Raw genomic sequence first — 25,454 nt, 5'->3', positions numbered from 1 at the left:
GCGGAAATCCTGGGGGGGGACACAACCCCCCCAATCCTGGGAAAATATTACATTACATTTACGTCATTTAGAAGACACTCTTATCCAGAGTGACTTACAGTAAGTACAGGGACATTCTCCCCGAGGCAAGTAGGGTGAAGCGCCTTGCCCAAGGACACAACGTCATTTGGCATAGCCAGGAATCGAACAGATAACCTTCAGATTACTAGCCCGACTCCCTAACCGCTCAGCCACCGGACTAAATATGATTTGTCCTCCCCATAAATCACTGTTAACATAACTATGTAATTTCAATAGCATTGATAATATGCAATGAAAGCGCTTTGCTGATTATGGGCACAATGGCGCTTTTTTAAATTTAAAAAGATTGCGAACCCCGCCCTTGGTCCCACAATGGTTTGATCCACAGCCCCAGCCCTCAGCAGTGATGCAGGTGCGTGTGTGAAAATAGGACAGTATCTGTTTGTGTCTGATGGTGGCTGATGTCCAGTAAGTAGTTGTAAGAAAGGATTGGTTTGACAATTTATTTCTACCACTCAATACAATAAAACATTCATAACTGTCACCATTTTCCTTGCATTGGTCACTATGTTAGCTACACAGTAAATTTTGAAGTGTTAAAGTAACACTCAAAGAGTTAAATTTAACACTATTCCTGAGTGTATTTGGTCCCACCCTGAATTAGTGTTAATTTGACTCTTTTCATAGTGTTAACATTTTAGAGTTAAATTAACTCTAAATAGAGTAAAAATTTAACACTCGCTTACACTGAATAGTGTTATTTTAATTTTACACTAAAGGTTAAATAACACTGGAGAGTGTAAATATTACCCTTGGAAGAGTTAATCATTTACTCTTCTAAAATAACAAATCAACTCTGATTGAGTTTGATTCCAGTCCAGTTTAACACTGCATGGAGTTGACACTCAAGGTTAAAATAACTCTGATAAGTGTTGATGTTACACACTATTGTGTTGATAATTGACTATCTTGCAGTGAAAAACAAGCTCAAATAGAGTCAAATTCTAACACCGTATAGTGTCACGGAAATAAATCTCAGCAGTATTCATTTTACACTTTTTTAGTGTCAAATTACACCAAATACTCCATTAAGTGAGTAAAAATCACAACTTACCACAAAATAATGCATTTCAAATTTTTATTAACAGCTCAACTATGTCAGGCTAAAATATATTAAGAATACAAATCCCTTTTTAAAACATTGACCTTAGGTTTCCATAAAATGGCAATAGGGAACAACATACAAGGAGGAATCTGTCGTTCCATACTTCATTTGAACATCAAAAGGTTTAAAGTAACACAGTTCATTAATGTTGATCACCTTTTGAACCCTGTCTGGATGCATCCTGACCTTAAAGGCATAGTAATGGTAATCAAAACACACTGTTTCCATCAGTTTTCCACAGAGCAATACACAGTCATCTTTCACAGCAATAATTTTGATTTTACAAAATACAGGCATCTCAAATGCTACCTCAGTACAGATAATGAAGTCACGGCGGTACTCTGTACCATGATGTTTGATCCACTTGGCAGAAAACACACTGGTAGACAATACAGACCCAAATTTTAAAGCAATCTCGGGACCTTCTTTGAGCTCACTAAGTGTTACCATCTTCCCCGAACCTAAAGTTAATCTTTCCTTGCTAAAGGACTCTCGATACATTGCCATACAACTTTGGTGCTTTTTGGCTAATGTTTTTGTTACATTTTTAAAGCTTTTTAATTGCTTCTTAAAAAAATTATGTTTAGCTTCATAACGCATGCACCACATGTGCAGAACTGGGCCGATGTTTTTTATATTACGAGGGTAATGAATCATGAAGTGATGCTTTGGTAAGAGATTGATTGCAGGAAACAACTGCTTGAAGAGCTGATGATGATCAATGATTAAATGTTTGAGGTAAATGGTCATGCCTTCTGTAAGGACTGGGGAAAATACAATGTTAACAATGTGTAGAAGCAAAAGTAGAAGATGCCAGTGCTGGTCATCTGACTGTATTAAATCACCAAATAGCAAAGGCATATTACGTAATAAGCACCAAGACTGTATTGCATTCAACCCCAAATCATTACTTCCATCAAACAACTTTACTCTAGGTGGACGGTTTCGCTGCTGATTGTATCCATAGTCAAAAGCATGTATTCTACCAGCCAGTTGTTCAGCATTTAGGAAGTTTTCCTTAATGTACTGCAGGACAAGTTTGACTTCAAACTGAGCAACTCCTTCTAAAATATCGTGCATTATATCTACAGAAAAATTGTTGGCTGTATTAAAATACTGTAGTGAATTCAGCAGACAAATGCGTTTGACACCATAGATATGAGGTAGTGTAGGATCTGTTTGTAAAGTTTGTGCATCTCGATAGTTCGTAGTACAACTTTTGGATCATCTTCACAGAACACAGTTTGAAAACAATCTTTCTCAAGGAGACAGAAACGACAACAATACCTTGCCCCAAATGACTCCACAAAGCCAAATAAACCATGCAACCCAAGATTATCACCAGTGACCTGAACTATGGTACCGTGAATCACATCTTTCAATCTGGGAACTTTAAGTCCCTCTGTCTCGAGTACTTTAAGATCACTGACAAGTGGCTCAAGTATCAAATTAAAACCATAACGCTTGATGTCCTGCGCATGGAAAAGAGCACACAAATGAATATTTATCAATGATGAATTAAAGATTGGGGGAAAATTCCTTAATGTAAAGTATATAGCACCTAATTTGTGTATACCCTTTTTAGACCCCAAGGGGTTTGCTGTTTCAAAGTCGTCATAAAATAGCTGGATCTGTAAGGCATCTTTTTCTATAGAGCTAGCTAAGTAACATCACCAGCTGTTTGAATTAGTCAGTGACTGAGAGAAGCTAGCAATGCAGTAGTTGTGTTCCTTATCTGCAGGGCCGGCCCAAGCCTTTATGGGGCCTTAATCAGAATTGATTTGGGGGCCCCCCTGTGACGCAAATATTATTGATTATTCTTAATGCTTGATTATTCGAACACTGTTAATGTAATGCACTAATTAGCAATTGTATTAGTTGTGTTGCTTACATCATACCAATGTTTGCCTGGCATGTTTTCACCCTTATACGGTTTTTAATTTTAACAGAAGCAAACCCACAAGATTGGTCAGGTGTTGATTTGAACTTTAAGTATTCAAAGTCTTACAGTACTAAGTGGTGTACTTAATGTGGTGTACTGAAAAGTAGCTAAATAAACCAGACAATGCATCTATCGTACACAAGTTAACCACTTTAATAGCTTATGGTTTAAACTAGCAATGTGCAAAAGTGCAAAACATTCAACTCCAAATAACTTAAAGATGAACAGTATTTTCTTATTTCTTACAAAACTGACTATATCAAATAAAATACTTACAAAATTACAAAAAATAAAAAGATAATGGTTCAAGAGTAAAATATAAAGCTGAATAACAATCAACTACAAATGAAATAAAAACTATATCTTCTTATATAAAAAAGAAACGCAAATGGGGCCCCCTGGTGGCCACGGGGGCCCCAAGCAGCCGCTTAGTTCACTTATGCCTTGGGCCGGCCCTGCTTATCTGACAAAGTGACTTGAGTGTATACCATCTGAAATGCACGTAGCTAACGTGAAATTAATCCAGTTAATCGCACCATAGCGATTTCACTATGTTGGCAGGGCTCACACACACTAATCTAGATGCATTTGCACAGCTAGCAAACAAACCGATGGAGCAAACATTAGCTAGCACCTATTCCATTTGGCGTTGTCAAAAGATGGAAACTCTGCTATCGTCAATTTAATCCAAGATCAGCACGGATATTGTAGTTCTTCGAAATCCATTTGCCATGGTTAGCGATACTGAACAGAACTATACTATATTATACCATTGTCATAATTATCTTAAATGGTCTCGTTGCAAAAGCTAAATCGTCTCTAGGGACTTTGAAGCACCTGTGTGCCGATCTGGAGTAAACTGGCGATAGCAAAGATGATGGCAAATACCACACAAACGGAATTGGGGCTCGCTAGCTCTGCAAATTCAGCTATTCTGGGAAGCCAGCCAATATAAAACCAAAACATGAATTATATTAAAATGACAAAAGGTTGCAGTTTGCGTTGTGTAAAGGGAAAACTCGGCAGAACTCATACAGCTGTCAATCCTTGTCAATGCAATCCGTTTCACCTTTCCTAACTGACTGTCTAGCTACCTGGTAGATCGAAGCCTATTCTAGAAGAATGGTAATAAATGATAGAAGCCCATCTCCTACTGTAAATAACCTGCACATTGTGTGACGGGTTCTCTTCTTTAGACTTGTAAAATAGGGACATAATTGGACAATGCCATGGATACCCCCACTCTCTACTTAAACTGGTGACTGAACCAAGATTAGTTTGAGGCAATGTTATTGTTGTTGTGATTAATTGTGTAGTATTGGGTACTGGTAGTTAGGAGGATGGCAAACACCTTATTTCTTTTCTAGGAGACAGACTGTGAGTTAGTGAGGGTGTTGAAAGGGAAAGAGCCAGGGAGAGACTTCAGATGACAGTGTCACAGCCATGGCAGGACCGGGGGTCAACCTTTTTGCCAGCAGCACCAGTATAGGAGACAGTGGCACAGCACTGTCTAGTCACCTCAGTGGTGGCACAGAACCATATCAGCCACACCCACAATTTACACAACCGCAGACTCTTGCCAACAAAGTGTTGACATTTCAAGAGAAATGGTTTCGCGATTTCCCCCGACTTTTTATGATGGTTCAATTGAGATTATTTTAGATGAGACTGCACCATGCCCATTGTAATAACAAACTGCTCACCTGCATTCATACTTGACTGATAAGAAACACTACTATAACTACATTTGAACAATTTGAGACAACCCCTTCAGTTACTAACTATAAATTATCCAGGAGTATTAATTATGGTTCCTCAATATACATTTAACATATTACAATATAGGCTGTGTTACAGCAGTCATTTTGGTGTCCCCCTCAGAAATTGCTCTTGAGAAAATGTCATATAATTGTCCCCCCCAAAGTTGATAGCAGATTTTCGCCACTGAGTCGAGCTAAATTAAGATGTGTTGCAAATAATTTCAAACAGGTGGAAACGAAAGTCAAAAGACATTTCCGTCAAGTGAATTTCATCCTGCAGAGCATTTTTGTTCTGTAACGGTTCGGAAACAAATTCTCACATTATTACCCAGCATTAATTCATTTACCTGTTTACTTCATCTCCAAAGAATGTATTCATTTAAATAAACAAGTTAACAAAAAATGTCACTTTCACTGTTTTCAAAAGCCATTGGTTAATTTACATAAAATAAGGCCTAAACTAAGCAGTTTTGTCAATGTCAATTATTACGTATCCATTCTTCAACCCTGTGGATGAAGGTTCTCAGATTATACAAAGAGCGTTTATCCCACCAGCCCTAAGGGTCTTCAGAGACAGAAGTAATGCTTCCCTTACCGCTATCTGTGGAAGAGGTATCGGTTCAGCAGGCCCAGCATAGTTTATCTAGATAGATTTTATTGTCATTCTTTAAAAATATATTACAAATATACAGTATATATATAGAAAAACACTTTAGCAAGTCTTAAGGATGGCAATGAACACATGAGAACAGCCGACCGTCCTTAGTAGAAAGGAGAGTAGTACACTATAATAGTAGAAAGGAGGGTAGTAAACTGTAGTCTCTGTAGGTAGGCCTAGACTATGTAGTCTGCTGGAATTACACATAAGGAAGCAAACTCACTGTAGCCCAGCCTTGACACTGTTCAGTCTGTCTGCATCACTGTGTGTCTTTGCATGTGGGACATTCTTGAACAGGGTTGGTGACTTAGAAAGGTTTAGCAAAGGCAACTATGCCATGAAATAAGAAGGGTATACTTTGCTCCAAAGCGGTACTTGAATATTTTCATCCGTTTTCCAGGTCATCTTGAAACACAAAGAATCAATGAGACTTTTTATTCAATTGTATAAAGTATTTTCATTGTTTAGTAAAGTATCCTATATGTTGACAAGCCTCTGCATTACTTCACCCTCTCCTTCTGGCTTCCCCAATGTTATAGGTGCAATATACTTTACCCATGGGTGTATCCAGGCCCACTGGAAGACTCAGGGGGTGACTGCCTGGTGCCCCCAGGGTGTTTCTAAAATGCCCAGAGTGGCAAAAATGAGACAGTGCCCTACTGTCTGCCATTCACATTGGGAAATATGCTTGTGCCCAGGATGCCCCTTAACGCAATAAATGATAGTCTTAATAGTAGAGAAAACGTGATGCAATACCCTATAAGGTGCCCTTATAATGGTCTAAACTTGACTGTTCCCATGCCCTTTCTTCCAATGGAAAAGGGTGCTGTTATGAAGTGCCCTTTATGCTGCCCCTACATGACAGTGTCCCAATTTGTGCCCTTTCCAAAGAAGACAATTAGATGCTGTGACCAACAGTCTCCCCTACAATGTGCCCACTAGGGAATGCTTTCCCAAAGTGAGTATATTAGCGTCCCATTCCCATTGTTACATTGGTGAGAGCCCATGTCGTGCAGTAGCAATTTTTACGCCCCTGCCCTTCAAACAGCCAGAGTCTGCCACTGTCCAAGCCCCATCTAGAACTGTGGAGGCAGACTATGTTCATTGGAAATCTTTCCAGTGCCTAAATGTACAGGTGTACATTTAGGTTATAGGGCAGCTGTCCATACACTGTCAGTCAGAATAGTAATAATTGGATTTGGCTATTTCACAAATAGTTGTGTCAACTTTCAAGCATGCATTCTGTGTGTTCGGCTGCCATTTTTGTCATACGTTCGTTTTAACCTACATCCACGGACTAAATAATTTAGAATGAATAGGCTAATATCTCGGGTATTGCATTGTGCCAGGGGTGTTAAACATAAAACTCTACTGGGGCACAGGCAGGGCCTCGTTTGTGCAATGGGCAGGAGGGGCTGCTGCCCCGGGCCCCAGACACTAGGGGGCCCCGGCACATGAGATAAAAAAATTAATAATGATAATACATATTTTTGATGCATTTACCCACCCGTAGTGAAGTCCACGTTCTCTTAGCGTCACGTGTCGTTGCAGGTATCAAAGCATGCAAGACAACAATGGCTTTGCATGAAGGTGATGTCAAACGAGTTTGACCTGCTTCGCCAAATTTACTTCAACGATTTGATTCGTGACTTTGCCTTCAAAAAAGTAGACGAGTGGACTTAAACTAGTCCCACACTGATTATCTAGCCTATGTTCTTTTCAGTAGGCGGCCACAGCCTGATAATTAAATTGTTCAATCGAGTTGTTTGTATATATGTATTCGCTGGGCTGTGTGTGTGCACGCTAGGCAGCATGTTCCAATTTATTTGACATCGTGGCTGGCTAGGGGTGCGTGTTACAATGTATTACAATCAGTGGCGATTTCTTTAAGACTGCAAGGGAAGCTCAGCGTCCCCTAAAATTTCAGAAAATTAATGGTCAAATATTTACTATTGTGTTAACATTTGCGTTAGAACAATTCGTTAGAACACATTCATATCGAAGACGAGTTCTTTCAGAATCAGCTACATATATTAGCAGGTCGACTGACTGATTTCCTTCTCATACATTCCCGTAGCGTCACAGTGCATTTCCCTGTTGAAGCTCAGCTTCCATGGACTTCAATGGGACTGCTTTTAACAGTTTTTTTCAGTGCTTCGAAACTATACAGTCATTGGATAAATGCTGAGATTATGTCCCGCCTCGGACGCTCAGCGTCTCTGGGGGTGAATGGAGGAGTGGGCTGGCCTGGCCTGGACGCTGGGCTTCCGCGTGATGATTGGAGGGTCTGTCGAAAGACTGCATCTCCTTTTGATTGACAGTAATTTTGTACTACAAAAAGTCACCGAAGCTATTCAAACTCAGTCCCATCGCGGATTTTGCAACTGTAGTTGAAAGACAAACTGCAGCAACCTATTTCTTGGTATTTGCTTGGCAAAATTGCTAACCAATTTTCATCATACATTTCACACAATTATACACCACGTTCCTTGTTTCAGTTTAACCTAATTTCCACATTTCCTCCTTGATTAATATTGTTTTGTTAGATCGTTCGTTCATTCATTCAGTAGGCTAGGCTAGTGTCGTAGGGGTGAACTAGCCAGTGAACTAGCCAAATAAAAATAAAAAAAATAGGATGTAGGCCGAAAATGAGCTTCCCCTCTTTGAAAGACCAGCAGCCGCCACTGATTACAATGTATCACATACTGATATTTTTGTCTGTCATAATTTAATTACCAATCTTTCTCTCTGTAATATATATTGATAAAAATCATAGTAATAATAATATATATATAAAAAAATATCCTCGGGGAGGCTTCTGCCCCGGGCCCCAGATGACCTTAACCTGGCCCTGGGCACAGGCCCCTATTCATATCCCTTTTTTTTTTCTTTCAAGCTTGCTGCGCATAATGCACTACTCGGGTATAGAAACTCCCCTTGCTTGACCCACTATACAACAGTTCAGGGACGCAAGTTTGATATCATCTTTGGCAGGGACATCAATAATTAATGCAAGCGCCCACATTTTTTTCGCATTCATTTGAGCGCAAATACAGTTTTTTTGAGCTTCATGTAATATTGTTTTTATGTTGTAGTCAAAATAAGATGATCGGTAGGCCTATCATTTAGGAACTTTCTTCAGTTTTGTAATGTATTCTTAGCCTACCTCCATTCCGACTTATGTGCCAAGTCTGACACCTGAACTTCTGTGTGCGTGCTGCAGTGGCTATTTGGAAAGCTCAGAAGAGCGCGCCAACATGGCATTCTGCGTGCATCGGTTTGTGTTTTCGTTTAACCCTTGTGTTATCTTCGGGTAATTCTGACCCATCAGTCATTGTGACCCACCATTGTATTGCGACAACTTTACTGCATACAAAAACAAAGTGAAGCATTTTCTTTTAACCGTTGGGCTGTCTCAGACCCCCCACATTGCGAAGGTTAAAATAAATTTATTTTTATTTGTTTTTGTATTGGGTAAAATTGGGTAAACACAGCAATGGTTCGCTTGTTGAAACCTTTGGGTCATGTGACCCGAAGGCAGCACAAGGGTTAAGCCAAAAGGTGACTAGGTTTAGACCCATGAAAGTAAAATCTCTGCCTATTCCTGTTAATTTGAAATTCTGAGCATTGTTTTAAGATATAATTTATTTCCTTCCTAGTAAGTTCACGTTGAGATTCTATCTGTGTGGAGTAATGGTCTAGTAAAATGTTGCCTAGTCTGGCAAAGTCTGCCTCTAAAGTTTGAATAACCTAGCCTTGCATGAATTTGAAGAAAACCAAGTGATGTTGCTGCTTATGAAACCTGTCTCCACATCCCATAATATTCTGGGGTCCTCAACTGAGCCTATATTGAAATTAAGAATGCCTTCAAGTTGAGAGAAATTGTGATTTGTATTTGTCACCTAACAAGGTGGAGTTGAAGCACCATCTAATATCATGGTTATATATGCATCTCGTGTGACAACAGAATACCCCTTTGTGATCTGAGAGAGCAATAGGAAGTAAAATGACATTATCAAAGTTGTGGAGAAGAAAAAACAGAATCTATCCTTGAGAACAATTTGTGCCTGGCTGAGGAAAAGGAATCATCCTTCATTGTAGGGTAAAAGACCGCCATATGTCTACAAGCCAGAGACTCTTGGCCCAAGATAGCAGAGTAGCAATAGCCAGGTCCTGATCTTTGAAGGCGATTGAACTTGATCGTTCATTTGTATGCCATACGGCATTCATAACCGCTCCTACTATAAATGAGTATTCAGTTGTAACATCTGTTGTGTTAGCGTATCTTAAAAGTCCTCATCTAATTTGTTCATGGCATAAGCAGAGATGCCTTTCTCCGATACATTTCTACTTTGGAAACCATTACTCTAACTTTGTAGCCATACGACTGAAGTCTTTGCTAAACAGATGTGTGTCTTGTAGAATCATGTCAATTGTTCGACAGTGTAAGACACTCAAGAAGAGAGTCCACACAAGAGTCCAGACACTAGTCTGTTTATGATTCGCATTCAACCCATCACAGTTCACACAATAATAAATAATTCACCCGTTGTATTGTGCTGCTCTCAAAGCAATCCCTGTCAAGCCAGGTGACCAACCACATTCACTTACAGACATATCCAAAATAATATCAAAAGACACCTGTGTGCTTTTCCCATAATGTGACAAAGACATTACATTTCACCACAAGATTCCCTGGTAACACAATCTAAACAATAATTAAACAAAATAAATAAACAATATGAAGAAAAAAAATATCCAAACTGTAAATGAACCAGGTATTCTTACTTTGATCCGACCTGGTATGGATCAAAGGCTTTTGTCAGCCACAAAAGATTCAATTTCAACCCAGTAGTAAATACTAACAAACTGAACCGTTGAGGTCAACTAAACCGGAAGTCAGCTAAATATAACAAAGGTGGTCGTGAACTGGGACTCAAAAACAATCTACAATGAACGACTAACCATATAGGCTATAGCATACACAGTTTGAATAGCAAAATGCACATCTTAACGACAGGCCTTGCTTGCACTCGAACATGTAACCTAGGTCTAGACCGGTTTCAACATGCAAATATCATCATCCCACAAACAAACAGAAGTCAACTAATTAAAGTTGTAATACCAGGCATGTTGGTCAGAGCAGTAAAGAATAGTCTGTATCAGTTCAAATAAAGATGTGCATCCAGTGTTCGTGGATCCTGACAATGCTCTCTCCTGTCCAGGCCTGTGATGCACAAACCAGTGCTGTAACTGAGGTTCCAGACGATGTTTAATGTGTGATTTAAGTCTAAATCAGTATGCAAATTATGCCAGTGCCCAGAGACCACTATTTGATGACTTCAGTCGATGATATGACTTGAAATATACATTTATGGGAGGATATGTTGTTAATATTTGGATAGGGGGGAAAAAACTAACATGTAAATTCATTAAGATGTTTTTGATGATAAACTTATTGGGAATTGATAAGAAGACTATTAGAAAAGCAACATGTGTTTGACATCTCTTTAAGCACACACAGCCATTCTTTGTCCCCTCTCCTTTGCTCTCTAACTCTCCTCCTGTCTGTCACCATGTCAGCTGTTTTCTTACGGTTCGTGTCCACTACAGCGACGCAAATCGTTTGCCTTCCCACAGTGAACCACGCTCGGGTCGTGTCAGACAGATGAATGCAGAGTTGTAGTTCTCTAAAGTCACTGTTGTAGTTCCTATAATGTCATGGCAAAGTGCGCAGATTTGGGTTTACTTACTCTCAATATCGATCAAAATACAACTTTTACACACATTAACAAAAATCTGATATGCTGGCTAGATTTAGCATGATGTTATCTACTATACACACTTCTGGCTCTTTTTTTGCTGTATTTTTAATCAGAGTGAAAGAATAAATGTTACAGTACGTGATCGGTCTCACAATATCGATGAAACAACTTTTACACACATGATGCAATAAATCCAATACATTAGCTATTAGGGGTGCAAAACCGAAACGAAAAAAAAGAACCGTTTAACACACTACCCACGGTTCGGTTTTACATGTAACCGAGTTAATTTTTTTTAATTTATTTTTTTATAAACAACCGAACACCCGCACAGCAGTGTTGCCAACTTAACGACTTTCTCGCTATATCTGGCGATCTTTCCAAACCCTCCTGGAGACTTTTATGTTGTTGGAGACTTGCTGGTGTTTTAGAGACTCTGACATGAAAGCACGGATCGCAGTACTGTCCTCAACGAGCAGCGGGTGCTGTCGTGAGCTCCTCCGACATCCCAAAGCACTCACAGGCATTCAGTCTCACTATAGCCTCGCGCAGCACCACTACTTTCCTTACTGAGGAGTTGGCAACACTGCTGGAGAGGCAAATCATACGAAGCCAGGCACGTGTAAAGTATGCTAACCAGGGCTATTCCGGAACCTTTTTTATTGGATAAGGCACCTTTTGTCACTATGGAAAATGATTTGCCTAAATGATTTTTTTAAAAACTTTTTGTGTAGTGTTCAATGTTGTTAGATGTCTTGTTAGTCTTTATCCCCCATTGAAGTTTCACAAAAATCTTGTGTTTGCATTTTCGATGCGTTTTGAGGTGAATTTTCAGGTTAAGACAGAGGGGGAGGCACTTCAAGTGACACTTGAGCTTGTGCTGGTTGAGTAGGCTAGCTGTTAGCCTTGTTTCCCTCAGAGGAAAAAATGTCAAAAAGACAACAAAATGTGCTTAACCTTTTCAAATAAGTCCCACAAGTAGCCTGTGCTGTTTACATGGTCATGGTCACATGATGGACTGTTTGTCTCATCCAGCGCTTTTTGGTTAATTTAATCCAATGGATAATTGCTGCTTGTAAAAACGATTGTTGCCGTGTTTATTTTTAACGTTTCACACCCATGCAGTGCATTTTCTGAAATTAAAATGTACATTGTCCTGATGTACAAGCAGGTTTTTTTTGTCAGAGAAGCTATGTAGGCAGTGTATTTTTTTTGTGTTAGGTTTTCCGGTTTCCTCCAACCCCCGTTTTGAGTCGCCAGATCCACCCCCCTTCTGCGCTGCGGGACCTCCCACTTAGCCGGATATACAGAAAATACACCGAAAATATAGAGAAAATACTAAAATGGTGATGTTTTTTTCTTCCCCCTAATTTGCTAAACAAAACCGAACCAAAACCGAAACCGTGACCCAAAAAACCGAACCAAACTGTGGGCTTGTTGAATTGTTGCACTCCTACTTGCTATATGTAGCATGATATTTTTTTAGTATTTGTATTCAGGGTTAAAGATTAAATGTTACAGTATGCCATCGGGACACAGTGCATAGCACAGTTACGTTTTGTTAGGAGACAGAATTACAGTACAAAAACTCAACCAACTTTTTTTGTTGTTAACATCTCTGTACGAATACAGACGTATCAAACAGGGCTGGGAATGCAGCCACACAGACGATCAGTTTGTCCTCCATCTTGAAACTGTGAAAGCTAGAAATGTTTACCATGACCAACAAAACAACAAGCCTATTGGGCATCGCTCGCGAAAATCGCTCCACATTTACAGAAAGTTCCGAAAATCTCAACTCGAATCGCTAGAATCGCATCGCTACCCACAATGTACCACGCAAGTGATTTGCCTGGCTCCATTGAAAATGAATGGAAAGCATCACATTGTGTCGCTGTAGTGGACATGCACCGTTAGTTTTACAAGATTTACAAGACACATTTTACAAGATACCACAAGACAAATTCGGCATTTCATTAAACCCTAGCGAGTTAATGTGATTTGGAGACCATGCAGTTGCTGCCACTAATGCCTAATAATAGTGTGCCAGATCGAACTGCCTGATACGAAATGTGACGAAGTGGGTGAGAACACGCCTGTACTCACCACTTGTCACGTCAGGGCCTTGAGGTCTGGTGAGTCTAATTTACCAGTTATGTACTTATTCTACTTGTTTTTTTGAGTATTTGGTTACAATAAACGTCAAGCACAGACACAATTTTGGGTAGTACAGATACCTTTTATTTATGTTCCAGGATCCAGACTGAGCAAATGTTTGTTTCATTTCTGCATAGTCATGTTTCTTTGTTTAGATCCACCATTAAGGACTGGGAAGTACTGGTAGGGGGCCGCCCAGTACTTCCTGATTTTATGGTTGAGGTGATGTCATGGATGACATCACTGGTTGAACCAAGTGGTGGGGGGGGGGTTCTGTTTGTATTAATGTTTATTTTGAGCTATGTGATGTGTGGTAGATTTGGGGGGGGGACTGTTTACCTTGTGGGTACTGCCTGTAGGAGGATATATGGGCTGGTAAAGTAGCCTTGGGACCAGATTTAACGTCACCTCCAGCATCGGATGGGTGAGATCACCTTCATCTTGGTTTGGGCAGTCTGAAGATAGCTAGATGTAGGGGACCCACCCTATAACGACAGTGAAGGTTTGCTTTACTGGGGGGAAGGTTGTGCTGCCACAACCAGGTAACTTTTGTTTGAGTTATTATGATTTAATTCTGTTAATTATTTTGGTTTATTTTGCTTATGTTTCTTTTGGTTCTTGTATTGAAGAGTCTGCTGAGTCTGCTTGCCTACCACCTTCCTGAACGTTTCAGGGACACTATCTCACACTAATGACTTGTGAAATTATCCTATCTGTAAAATAACATTAATTTGGGAACCATATAACTGATAATATTGGATAATTTTCAAGATGAATGACTGCAGCTTTTATTTCACCTCCCTATGTCTCTGCAAGGCCCTCCTACCTGATGAAATCTTCTCCCCCTGACCTCAGTGTCAACTCTCAATTGGAGGTGGTCAATCAGGAGTGAGTTTCCAGCAGTCCCATAAATCAGCTTCTCTGCTGCTTACAGAAGCTTTAGGACATTATTCAGTATTCAGCACCCATTCAGTTTCTCTTTCTACTGCTCTTTGTGTCTCTCAGGGCCTCATGTACTAACACTTTTGCACCCACTTCAGGCATATTTGTTTGCGCGTAAAAGCATGGCAAGGTATGTACAAACATGCCGCACTGAGGTAAAAGCGCAGACTGCCTGTCGCCGGAACTGACAATGGCAAATTGCGCTTTTCCGTGTCATGCATATGCATTCACGGGAGGGTCAAGGGGAAAGTGGGAGTTTCCCTTAAAGAGATGGGAGGGGATGCGTAAAGTGCGCCTAATTATGTGTTCCGCGGTATGTACAAAAACCGCCTGTGAAAACGCACCTCTATATTGCGGTGAAAATTCTCCGCCTGTTATAAGCAGGCGTAAACCAGGATGCGCATATGCCTCCTGGTGAAATGGCAGCCATAACCCGAGCAAGACGAAGATATAGGCAAAAGGATTTTTGCAACAAGGATCACACTTTTTGAGTTGAGTGAACACAAAATTATTACGCGTTACAAATTAAGCAGCCATGCAATATTACAGTTACTGGAAGAAATCAAATATTGGCATCAGGATCATTTCAAACAGTCATCGCTGTTTTGACTTTGGTGGCTGATCCATGATAGAAAGAGAGAAGCAGGCCCATTCAATTGCGCGTTTAAATGCTGGCAATGTACGGTATAGTGTGCGGAGAAAGGCGCTGATTACCCGATGACCTGCAGGTTTCGTAAATACGACGTAAACTGAAGTATTACAGTGGGCGCAATCTGCGGGTTGGCCATGACGCTAATAACGCTACGTTTGCGAATGTACGTACATGAGGCCCTCAGTCTCTTGCACTCATCATACATCTTTCTCTCTCTCTGCCTTTTCTCATCTCTCTTTTTTTATCTTTTTATCTTTCCCCCTCCATCGCCACGAAACAACGTTCCTCCAGAACCATGATACTGCATAAAACATCAAAGAAATACATGACTACTACATAGGACTAAATAAGACCTACACATGTTTACAGTGCACGTGCAAACGTGTGCAACAGGACAATATGCTGGACAAGACAGTGCAGTGCCGACCAGTAGCCTACACAATTTTAGCGATGAGCCACTTGCTTCAAAACCGGTTTGGAGCGTCTGACGAGCAGTCTGTATGGAATACAGAATAGCATAACAGATTTGGTTTTAGTAACCGAGGTGAAGGCGGATTAGAGAAGTTCACTGATGGTCCTATAATTCACAGAGCATCTCCTTAGCATTTGCACTGGGGGAAATGTAGCCTCACAGGACAGTTGTAAATTCCAGTGTTAAATAAAATAGTCTGCATCTAAGGGTGTGTTCACACTCGGCAAGTTTGGTTAGATGAAAAAAAACTTTGATGCGATTGCTCTGTTAGCGAACAAGGACTAAATGTAGGCTATAATTAAATGTTTTGGTACGGACCAAGAGATCCAAACTACAAGTGTGAACACAACAGTCATAAGCTCCACCAATGATGAGTAGCCTAATTAGAAATAAAGAACAATAACTGTTTTGCCTGGATAACTGGATCTATCATTCCCTTGAATGTTTATGATGTCCCTGTATGTCAGATGGCTGAGCGGTTAGGGAGTCGGGCTATTAATCAGAAGGTTGTTGGTTCGATTCCCGGCCGTGCAAAAATGACGTTGTGTCCTTGGGCAAGGACAATGTCTACTAAATGTAAATGTGACCATGTGTTGCTAAACTACTTTTGACTGGAGACAAAAAGTGATCATTGTCAGTCGACAATATAGAATGTTGATAATGTTGTGCTATCCATTTATAGACTAACTGCGATCTAACCCGCAACATCCTTTATAATAAATAAAATGTTGCTGAATGATTGAAGGGCTAGACAACAAACGTAACACAGAAATGAATGACAGATTGAAAGAGGCAAGTTCATGGTTTCACAACCACTTTGTCATCCAATGTGCTTTAAGTGTCTTGATGTTTATATGTCATAGCCATAGAGCTGACCTGGCAAGTCAATCAGCTCAAGATTGGGTATTGATTTGTCTTTTCATAACTGTATTTTCAATACTGTAATTTGTCCTTTCCTGGAAACCTGCTAGCTAATGAGTGCATCAATCAAATAATTAATAAATGTAATTGGTTGTGCTCACGCCTTCGGCGAGCACAACCTTTGTTCTCTCACATATATATTATTTATTATTTTTGCCCCCCTAAAGATCCCTCAATATTTGCGCTACATAGACAACACCTGTGTCAAAAGGTTCATCTTGGTCACGATTGCGTTGTTTCTATTGGGATTTACGATCCGTTGCACTGTTTAGGTTTGAATTAAGTTTTTGTGGCAAGAAGTGTCTTTTGTCGGCAAAGGGAATCAGTGCAAGTCTAACGTCACAACGTCAGCACACGTTGGTAACGACTCATAAATACGACATGCATAGAAGTACTAGTAAGTACTGTGCACAGTACTGGCAGCATCATACGTAAGCAACTCAAGACTTGCATGTACAGTACGTAATGTCACATTAAATAATTTATTTAAACTCAAGCTTGTTTGGTGTGTCGCTGTTTTCAATGCCACAGCCTAAACTTGATGTCAAAATAAATGTTTTTCATTTCCGACACATTCAAACAATCCCCTCAGTGTATTATGGCTAGCAACAGCAGCTAGGCTAGCTAGCTTGCTCGTAGCACAATTTACCGAGGTCAGCTTCTTCACTAGCCTGGCTCTGCCCTCCTACGTACTTCCGCTCAATTTTGCTTTTGCTTCTGTACTAGGTCTGGGCATGAGGTACGTAAGTCAGATGTCTCCGGTAAATGTTCTACCTGTCCAATCAGCGAACATAGGGAGTGGCTGAGAACAATGACGATGATGTTGTGTGCTAGTTTGTGTTGCAGTTCCGTAATGGCGGTGGAGAAAGATGCGAGCGAAGCCATTCGGTCCGTTGTGGCAACGCTGCCGAATATCAAGAATTTAAAGCCGGAGCAAGAACAATCTTTGATCCCCACGGGATTCGTTTGATTTTCCAGCTAGCTCTGTTAGTCGTGAAGGAGTTGGCTAAGGCAAACGCTAGCGATTGGTTATGGCAGATCAAGAGTGGCTCTGGGCAGATCCAATAGTTTTAAACTTCAACAGAGTACCCGCCTTCAAGGAAGTTAACGCTTGTCAACGGAGCGAGCCCAGACTCTCTGTACAAATTAAATGTACGAGAGTCTGGTTAGGACCAGGCTACTTATCCACCGTTCAGGGCTCTAGACTGAGATCAAATGGTCTAATTTGGCATTGTTACTGACAATGATCGCTTCCAGCAAACTTCTTTTGAATTAGCCATTTCCCTCTACAAAAATGTGAAGCTTATTTACGTTTTTTGGGGGGCATATTTTCAGTTAGCAGATGGTAGGCTACTGTTTCAATCCCGATTCCATCTACTACTGCCGGTGACTATGTTGGTACTTAGGATAGCTTGTTAAGGGTGTTCAGCTTGTTTCAAAGTTTTTTTTTATGAATTAATGCAATATGAGCCCAATATCTTCGTTTGATACAACTTTTCAACTGAGGCTGCTATAGCTTATCACTATTCCCTCTTGCAGGCGGGGAAATGAGAAGACAACCGTTTTATTCTACAATTCACTTTTTTGTATTTTGAATTGTAAATGAGCAGCAACACATGTATGCTTTTAAATCTATGCAATCTTCATAAATAATAAGTAGACATTTTTATATAAAATATACAGAAGTATCAGTTGTAAAAATGTGTTATTAAACGGACCCATCTGCAAGCAAGCACACCCTACAATTTCCACAGAAATTGTACCCTCTCTAGTTTAATTATTGTTATTGTAAATCCGGCTTACATTTTTTTACATGAAAAGTGGACATGAGATATATACAGTGGTATAGATATACTTTTACAGATAACTGTTTTAGAGTTTGATTGCCTTGTTTTTTGTTGGAATGTCCTAACTGGACAAGAGCGACGCAATGCTGCACGGCGCGACGCAATGGTTTTGCTGAACTTTTTGTCGGACGCCCTGTTTCTATTTATTTTCAGTTGCTTGCATTAAAAGCTCTGTAGCACATGAAGTCATAGTAATGTGTTTAGTGTACATGATGTAACAGAAGTGAATTTGAAGGATTCAGTGTGGACCGAGAGCGTCTGATGCTACGCGACAGTCATACGCTCGCATCCAGTCAAGACATGGTGTGAGTATAAAAATCCCACCAGCTGAGCTCTTCACTACCACTGCTGTGAAGTGCCCCATGGCGACATGCATTCAACACTAGCAATCACCAACTTGACTAAACAGCTTGAACACATCTGAAGCACTCAGCCAACAACAGATATGTCTCCAATTACACTGTGAAAATATATCTGCACAGTTGATGATCAAAGGTCCCTATTCCACTCTATAGTGTAGTTTGATGAGAAAAAACAACACAATTGATAAGAGCTATTGAAGAGGTCTCTTTTTATCCAATTGCTGTGAAAGTACCAAGTCAATGAAGTCAGTTGCCAATTACAAGTTCAAGATAAAAATCTAAGTATTTATTACATATATGTAAGGTGCGGGTGTTGGATACACTCAAGTTGAGCATCTCAGAAGACTGGACAATGAATACAGGAATGAAAGGCAGTTAAATATTCTCACAATATGGGAGGTTTTACTCTCACTAGAAACGTCAGGGGGGTGACAATCAACATAGCTTCGCAAGCACAGAAAGAAGACGCCACATTCATGGTGCTAGAAAGATTTTGTTTGATCTTTAGATAGGGCTCCTAGAAATGGCCTTGACGTTCCTCCTATTTTCCTTGTAACAATGTTCAAAGTTGCCTGGCACTATACACTTTGGTAACATTGTGACTTCTGACCTACAATCTAGTGTCAAAAACATTTCCCAGTCACATCCTACAAATTAACTAACTTATGGCTATGCAGGCATAATCAAGCTTTAGCAAACAGAATAATGACAGTTTATCAATGATACAAGCAACATAATTCATAAATGTCTCTCCTGGACATGACCCAAGGTCATGTTCTCATGAGCTAATATAGCAGGGTATCTATCAAAAATGGTTTATTATATTCAGAACATTCAAAACGATATAAAAGTAATATAGTAATCATTATTTGTAATCTTTATTATTGTTAATGGATCAGTGGTTAATGACAGACCTCTTCACTATAAAGACAATTATGGAAAGCACTACAAAAAAGTAGTGGGACTGCAACAGCTAATACATAAATAGTGCCCTTCTCTGTCCCGTAGTTGTAATCTTGCTGTTGTCTGGTACAGGCAGACAGAAAAAAAGTAATCAGCGTTTTAATATTGCTCTGACTCACACTCCTGTCTCTGTATCCAGTGTTCAGCACCACTGGCAATATTTCAGCACTACAGACAGCTAATATTGCGCTCCCCACCTGGTTGAATCCACCAATTGCTTCAACATGCAATTTTGGCCTTGCCCTTTTTTCCATGAGGTGGCGAAATGGGAAACCCAAATTCCAGTGCAATTTACATATGCATTTTGTTGTTGTTGGAATTCCTGTACTTCTCTTCTCTTAGTATTAGTAATTTGTATTATGTTATGTAATTGTGTTTTAATTGTATTTCATGCAGAGTTATTTTACATCTACCTGCATGTATTCTGCACTGTCACCAAAGTCCTATTTCATACTAAGACTGAGAATACTAAGAATGAGTGTGTTGATGTAGTCATGGAAATATAATAATCCTTTTACAGTTTTTCTCAGTTGTTCACACACAAAAAGCGCAAATTCGGCACAATTTGCACAACCTTCACTTCATGTACCAATCGCTCGATCCAATTTGGCACTACTTCACACTCTTATCTGCATTAGACTCTGACTTTCCTTCTTAACACTCTGATGTCAATTACACATCACCTTGTTGTCAAAACACTATCACAATGTTCAGTTGTTGCACACACTTCTCAAGACTAGAACAAATACACTAGACAAATACAAACTAGGATCCTGGCTGACCATGCTACATTCAGGAACGTCCAGACCGTCAGCCTCTCTACATTGGACCGTATTCTTCGCAGGAATGCCATGCGGATTAAACAGGTGTACAGGGTCCCATTCAAACGGAACACAGACCGCATCAAGGAGTGTGGATGAGGCCCTCTGGCCAGACAGGAACTGGAGGCATGATGCCTAATTCATCTTTTTTGTGAAGGGGCGGGGGGCGGAGGGGTTGAGCATGCCGGTTTACAGTACTGTACTGTTCTCTGTGTGTACCAAAATAAAACTTTTTTTGCTGCATATTTGTGTTCTGTTTTATGTTTGACTAAGAAAAAAGTAGGCCTACACAGACATTTTACAAAAGCAGAAATGGCTCATTCTCCAGAGTCATTGTCATTCATATGGTGTGTTCCATTTCTATAATTTTGTTTTTAATTTTGCACTTCAGTGTGCTGTAAATGATAGTGCTTGGTAGTGTGCAGACAAATGCTTAGTTGTGTGTACTCAATAAATGGTATGTGTGTGTCATTTGAAAATATGTTCCATTTTGTGAACAGTTAAGAGATTTGATGGCAAAGAGTCATCTTGCAAAGGGAGTGTCAGGTTTAGCATTTTGTGTGTGCAGTTTTGAGAAAGACTTTGTTTTTAGAAACGTGTGTTAACAATTGTGAAAAACTGTAACACATCTAAATATGCCTCTATGTTCCTGCAGGACTCCAGGTCATCTTCCCTGAGTACCTGCAAGAGAAGTTTGTTCAATCGGCTCTCAGCTACATCATGTGTAATGGCGAGGGAGAGTATGTGTGCCAGAAAAGCCAGTGCATTTGCCAATGCACGGAGGAGTACCCCCAGTGCAACTGTCCTATCACCGACATCCAGATTATGGAGAACACTTTGATTGGGATGGCTGAAACCTGGGCCACCTCTTACAAGGACTTTGAGAAGTCAGGTAATTAAACGTTTATCTGGCCTACTTAAGTGTGTCTTGAGGGATGTAACCATTTCCACGCAAAGACTGCTTCACAAGTTATATGACATGATCCATTCCTAAGGACTTCATGGTTTCACAACCACTTTGTCATCCAATGTGCTTTAAGTGTCTTGATGTTTATATGTCATAGCCATAGAGCTGACCTGGCAAGTCAATCAGCTCAAGATTGGGTATTGATTTGTCTTTTCATAACTGTATTTTCAATACTGTAATTTGTCCTTTCCTGGAAACCTGCTAGCTAATGAGTGCATCAATCAAATATTTAATAAATGAAGAACTACAAATACCTTATCATAGAGAGGACATGTATCACTTTCTTTACAAGAAGAGATGTATATCTATAATACAGTATAGATTTCTACACTACTAACATGGGGTGCTTTACACTAAGAGCTTTTAACACTTGATTTTGTTGAACGACAAGAAAATAGTTAATTCAAAGCTTTCTCCAATTTCAATTACATGTAAGACTTAAAATTCATTTTGGCGGGTGTTAATAAAAACTCACTAGCCAGTTTGGCCGGTGATACATGAGGCATTAGATGAATGATACATAAGGCTCTGTTCTTGGCATGGTTCTCGGTCATTTATCCCCCTGGCAGTACTTCCTAAGTTTCCCATGAACACTGTGCCATAATGCTACGTGATAACGTTTTATACGCCCATTGGCTGCGCGCAGTTGAAGTGAAACCGGCGCGAGAAACCGTGGAAACGAACGGAGCTTCCACCAGAAAACACAAGGAAGAAGTAAAATTAAGCATAGCGGATCATAGGAGGTAATAAGAGCTAGGCTAGAGTAGAAAAGTAAAGTAAAAAGTTAACTTAATGCGGCGGTGATTAGGACAAACTTCTGGGGGCGAGAAGAGGAACGAGGCAGGGGATGAGGAATTGATAGCACTAGAGAAACGAAGAAAAGAAAATGTAATGCCAAATGGCCGACGGGTCGGGAATGGCTTGTTTTTGACAATGAAAATGTTGTCATGTTTTGTAAGGATTGCCGCATGTAGTCTACGCATAAGAAAAATTACGTTGCTTACTGACACAGTCTAGTGTAATGTAAATACACTGTTCTTAATAAAGAGTATATTAGGTCAGTTTAATTAATGCCTGCTTAGGACAAAACGTTTCTGTAAATGCATGGGCAGGAGTCAATCTCATGACACAAATGTACGTTTTAGCCATTTACAATAAATCGTGTCCTTACGTGTTGGTGATTTCACATACCCTTGCATCATACTTCTGTGCTTCATTTTACTTCATTTTCTGTGTTTTTCATGCCAACAATGTTAATGAAATGATCAAATGCATTCAGGGAAACTCATAATTGTTCTTATTTTCACCGGAAAGAATTTGGCTAGTGGAAATAAAGTTACCAGCCAAATTGGCTGGTGATCAAAAAAGTTAATTTATAACCCTGATTATATATGGTCCTTATGCTTGAGGTGGCCAAGCAGTCAAATGACCCAGAAAACATTTTAGACATCCTCAGAAGAGGGTTACGAGTGCACGCAGCAAGTTTGGTGTGAATCACTTAAAGATCCTGTAAAGTAAATTCCATGTTTTGCTTCTAAGTACATTATATATGTGTGAAATGAGTTCCTGAAAGCATGTGCAAAGCGCTAAAACTTTGTCGCACTGAAATGTGGAGTTAGACCGAAGAACAGTTTCTCTTCCGTTTTCAGATCAGGTTTTAATGGGCGGAGCCAAAAAATGCCCTATCTACGTCATTTTGCCCTATCTACGTCAGATCACTGAATGGCTCCTCCTGCTGTACTGTTATTGTAGCTTACATCAGCTAGCTAGCTAGCTAGCTTCAGGATGTCTCCCACCACCCGCAACTGCCTCTTCCCTGGATGCAAGAACTCCAGCTGCGCTGCAACGCCATTTAAGTTCCCTGTTGATAATGAAAGGAAAAATAGGTGGATAGATGTTGTGAAGAGCCACGCTCATGGAAAGCTTCGGATAAACTCCAACAGCCGCCTCTGCGCCACTGACCATTTCACGGCGGACAGTTTTAACATGGACCAGACAGACGGGGTTCACCAACACACGGCTTCTCTTGCAGCGCGGAGCCGTACCGAGCATCGCCCCCCCGGCCGTTCATCCTCCGGTCGCACCTGGACCATCCACCGCCGCCAGCAGATCATCACTCAGTTCTGTGTGCTTGTTATAATTATACTAGATAACTTTTCCAGAGGTATCTCTGCTATAATTAGTGCAAACCGCTACTACTCGGTATAGAATGATGGTATTTTGGTGAAATGGTAGCTAATGTGCTAGAAGTAGTTGGAGAGCTCACTGTCTGCTGTCTCTACTGTAAATGTTTACTCCTGTGTTACAGCTCAGGGGAATATTTCATTTATATGCATCTGTATGTTTCACTCATTGAACAAATAGGCTACATTCTAATTATATACTGTTTTGTTCGGCTTGACCTAGCGTCCATTATCTGGGTTGTAGGTAGCTTACTTGAGAGAGGCGGCGCCTTCCAGCGAGGGGGCCGAGCTTCAGCTCCTTTAGGCGACACGCCCCCCCATTCTCGAACAGAGAAGACTGCTAATTTTCTTACGATTTCAAAGCCTAATTTAACATACTTGTCTGTGTTTTTTTTCATTCAAATTTGGATGGGTAGTTAATAACACATTATTCGGTGGTGTGGTGAATTTGAAACTCGTTTTTAATTCCACTTTACAGGATCTTTAAAGAAGGCAAACAAATCAATAGTTATTGGCCAAAACACATTTTTGCTTCCTGGGCCACTCCCAGTGATCACATGACACCAAATTATTAGGACATCCTCAGAAGAGGGTTCTGAGTCAACATACCAAGTTTGGTGTTGATTTCTCAAAGAGTTGCTGAGATATGACCTGTTTGGTTGCTTTGTTGCCGATTTTGATTGGCTGTCCGGTACAGCCAATCAAAATCGGCAACAAAGCAGTTTGAAATCCATTGAAGATTTTAGTGAGGGTTGCTCTGACGATGATCTGTGCCAATTCTGGGGAAGATTGGACAAAAATTTAAGGAGGAGTAGCGAAAAAACGTGTTTACTCCGTCCGTCATTTGCCGCTTGTCCGGGGGTTGGGTCGCGGGGTCAGCAACCTAAGCAGGGAGGCGTTCCCAGGCCAGCCGAGAGACATAGTCCCTACATCGTGTCCTGGGTCTTCCCCGGGGCCTCTTCTCAGTGGGACGTGCCCAGAACACCTCACCAGGGAGACGTCCAGGAGGCATCCTTAGCAGATGCCCGAGCCACCTCAACTGGCTCCTCTCGACGCGGAGGAGCAGCGGTTCTACTCTGAGCCCCTCCCGGATGACCGAGCTTCTCACCCTATCTCTAAGGGAGAGCCCGGACACCCTGCGGAGAAAACTAATTTTGGCCGCTTGTATTCGCGATCTTGTTCTTTCGGTCACTACCCACAGTTTGTGACCATAGGTGAAGGTAGGAATGTAGATCGACTGGTAAATAGAGAGCTTCGCCTTTCGACTCAGCTCTTTCTTCACCACAACGGACCGATGCAGAGCCCGCATCACTGCGGACGCCGCACCGATCCGCCTCCATCGATCTTGCGCTCCATTCTTCCCTCACTCGTGAACAGGACCCAGAGATACTTGAACTCCTCCGCTTGGGTCAAGATCTCCTCCCCGACCCGGAGATTGCACTCCACCCTTTTCCGGTCGATAACCATGGCCTCAGATTTGGAGGTGCTGATTCCCATCCCAGCCGCTTCGCATTCGGTTGCGAACTGCTCCAGTGAGAGCTGAAGGTCACAGCCCGATGAAGCCAACAGGACCATATCATCTGCAAAAAGCAGCAACCTGATCCTGAGGTCACCAAACCGGACCCCCTCAACGCCCTGGCTGCGCCTAGAAATTCTGTCCATATAAGTTATGAACAGAATCGGTGACAAAGAGCAGCCCTGGCGGAGTCCAACCCTCACCGGGAACAAGTTCGACTTACTGCCGGCAATGCGGACCAAACTCTGGCACCGGTACAGGGACCGAACAGCCCCGATCAGGGAATCCGGTACCCCGTACTCCCGGAGGACCCCTCACATGAGCCCCCGAGGGACACGGT

General features: G+C 40.9%; 1 protein-coding gene across 1 annotated transcript in view; it reads left to right on the top strand.

Moving 5' to 3' along the window:
• brinp1 (bone morphogenetic protein/retinoic acid inducible neural-specific 1) overlaps positions 1-25,454 on the top strand; it is a 250,264-nt gene that overhangs the window by 177,153 nt on the left and 47,657 nt on the right. Inside the window, exon 6 of the mRNA XM_062484686.1 lies at positions 21,104-21,340. Within this exon, the coding sequence (XP_062340670.1) occupies positions 21,104-21,340 (237 nt within the window). The remainder of the gene's footprint in view (positions 1-21,103; positions 21,341-25,454) is intronic.

The sequence above is a fragment of the Osmerus eperlanus genome, chromosome 18, assembly GCF_963692335.1.
Source record: "Osmerus eperlanus chromosome 18, fOsmEpe2.1, whole genome shotgun sequence".
Taxonomy (NCBI): Eukaryota; Metazoa; Chordata; class Actinopteri; order Osmeriformes; family Osmeridae; genus Osmerus; species Osmerus eperlanus.
The sequence above is the reverse complement of the archived record's forward strand: the minus strand, read 5'-3'. Positions and strand labels throughout refer to the sequence as shown.